This window comes from Chiloscyllium plagiosum, chromosome 12, assembly GCF_004010195.1.
Source record: "Chiloscyllium plagiosum isolate BGI_BamShark_2017 chromosome 12, ASM401019v2, whole genome shotgun sequence".
Classification (NCBI taxonomy): domain Eukaryota; kingdom Metazoa; phylum Chordata; class Chondrichthyes; order Orectolobiformes; family Hemiscylliidae; genus Chiloscyllium; species Chiloscyllium plagiosum.
Genome location: NC_057721.1, coordinates 57,867,355 through 57,869,601, shown reverse-complemented (window position 1 = coordinate 57,869,601; position 2,247 = coordinate 57,867,355). Strand labels below are relative to the sequence as shown.

The 2,247-nt window shown below is 41.2% G+C and overlaps 1 protein-coding gene across 1 annotated transcript in view; it reads right to left on the bottom strand.

The window, feature by feature from the left end:
- LOC122555524 (T-box transcription factor TBX19-like) overlaps positions 1-2,027 on the bottom strand; it is a gene marked incomplete at its 5' end in the record, with an annotated part of 13,340 nt that extends 11,313 nt beyond the window's left edge. Inside the window, one exon of the mRNA XM_043701545.1 lies at positions 1,835-2,027. Within this exon, the coding sequence (XP_043557480.1) occupies positions 1,835-2,027 (193 nt within the window). The remainder of the gene's footprint in view (positions 1-1,834) is intronic.
- Positions 2,028-2,247: the final 220 nt, after the last annotated feature.

The following is a 2,247-nucleotide window of genomic DNA, read 5'->3' as shown; positions in this document are numbered from 1 at the left end:
AACCCAGGTGTGTGTTGTGGTGTCCTCTTTGTTGTGTGTTAGTTTGGCCATTTTTTCTTTTAGTTTTTTTGCGGTGTGTGGTCCTGTCCTATGGTGACAGCCCGTTCTATGGTCTGGGTCCATTCCTGATTAGTGGTTTTTGAAATTAACGACTTTTGGCGCGCAATTTCTTGTCTGTATTTGTGAAGTCTGTTGTGCGCGTCTGCCTAGAAGCATGGCACTCATCCACAAACTCCATTAACAAACACATCTACCTGGACCCAATATATCGGCCACTACAGCGGACAGCTGAAACTGACAACCGGAAGCGGCAGGGACAGGTCACTATAAATGCCGGAGGAAACACCACAGAAGCACTTCACAGGAGGCTCCCAAGCCCTGAGGATGTCACCTAGACAAGGGTTGAAACGTTTGCAACAAAAATTTCCAGTTTGGCGAACAGAACCACAACATTATGAGATGTCAGGCCATGAGGTTAGGGATTGTGTTTGAGTACAGTAGCTGCTTCAATCCAATTACAAATTGCAGTATTAATTCATTATAACCAAAGCTATATGCATTTTGTTACACACATATACCCTGAAGAGTTTTATAAGTTAGCAGCCACTCAGTACACTGTGGCAGAAACTCTATAGCAGTGACCTTTCCTCATTGTGTCTTTGTGATAGCTGCCCTAGCCATTAGTATGGCAAGGGAATAGTGAATAGAAAACAACTTTTCTCCTTAGTTTAAAGGACAATAAAGGCAGGAAACCTCACAACCTTTAAAAAGAATTCGGAAGAGCACTTTAAGTGTGATAAGACTATGGGCCTGGTGCAGGAAAGTGGGACGAGTGCCGGAAAGTAGTATGTTTTTGGCAATATGGGCTTGAAGAGGTGCAAGGCCGCCATATGATTCTATTATTCACTCAACAAAAAGTCCTGGACCAAAACAGAAATTATTGGAGAAACTCAGCAAGTCTGGCAGCACCTATGGAGAGAAAGCAGTGTTAACATTTCAAGTTCTGCAACTATTCCTGCAATTTCTTTTTGTGTGTCTGATCATCAGCATCCACAGATCTTTGTTTCATGTTGGCCTAGACCTGGGAATGTGCCAGTCTTCAACACTGGATTGCGGACAACTCTTTGCACTGGAAGACCAATATTTTCGGGGCTAGACCAAAGAGCACTTTTCACTGAGTGGATGGTCCTCCAGTCAGAGTTGATGTTTGTCTCAGTGTGAATCCATGGGATGCCCCTACAGCATAGACTTGTGCATCACAGAGGGGCTCAGGTTCAAATCTTAACAACACAACAGAACATTTCTCTCCAGAGTTTCTTTGCACAGGCACATTTTAGAAGGAGATGTGTGACAGTCTCTTCACCACAGCAGCTTTCTCCAGGGCACTGTACAGTAGCATAGAGAACCCAGGTGTGTGTACACGAACAATTTGACAGGAAGTGTCTTCCTCATCATCAACCAAGCTACACCTTAGTGCTTGTTTGAAAGTTCTGATGATGAGGCATTCTGCCAAATCAGTTGCTAATGTTAAGTCTGAGATTGTTTTGTTTTTGTTAAGCAAAGATATTAAGGCATATGGGACAAAGGCAGCTATATGGAGTTGAGTCACAGATCAGCCATGGCGGAACAGCCTTGAGGGGCTGAATGGTCTACTGCGGTTCCTATAATAAACATCAATTAACTCGTTAAAATAATTAAACCACTAATGGTTTAAATCCATTACAGATTGTATGTTTCATAGTTTTGTAAAAGCATTTTCAAATGGTGAATTACTATTGTTGATTAATCAGTGTAATCCATCAATTGACAGTTTAATTAATAGGTTTGATCTTACCTGTTGAGTAATTTCTGTGTATGTAGGATGTTGGATATGGACTGGCAAGGTGCCTGTGCCGTGAGGGATAGCGTTCACAGCTATGGTACCCATGGGCACTAGGCAGCGGTAAGGCAGCACAGTATTGATAACTCGGACTTGTTGGTGCACAAATAGCCTCAGCATTGGGAATCAACCAGCTGCTTACTGGTGAGAAGAAAAAAGAATGGTTCCAGTAAAATCAGTGAAGATAATAGTTCAGAAATTATGTTCTTAATCGTTTTACATCAACTACTCTGCCTGCACTATACTTCCATTATGTAATCAAAAAATAACTTTTTAAAATTCTAAAGTATTGGTATTTATGTCTTTCTTAAATTTTAATATTTAGTTTGCAATAAAATGTGTGTTAGGATAAGAAGGTTGTTGATTTC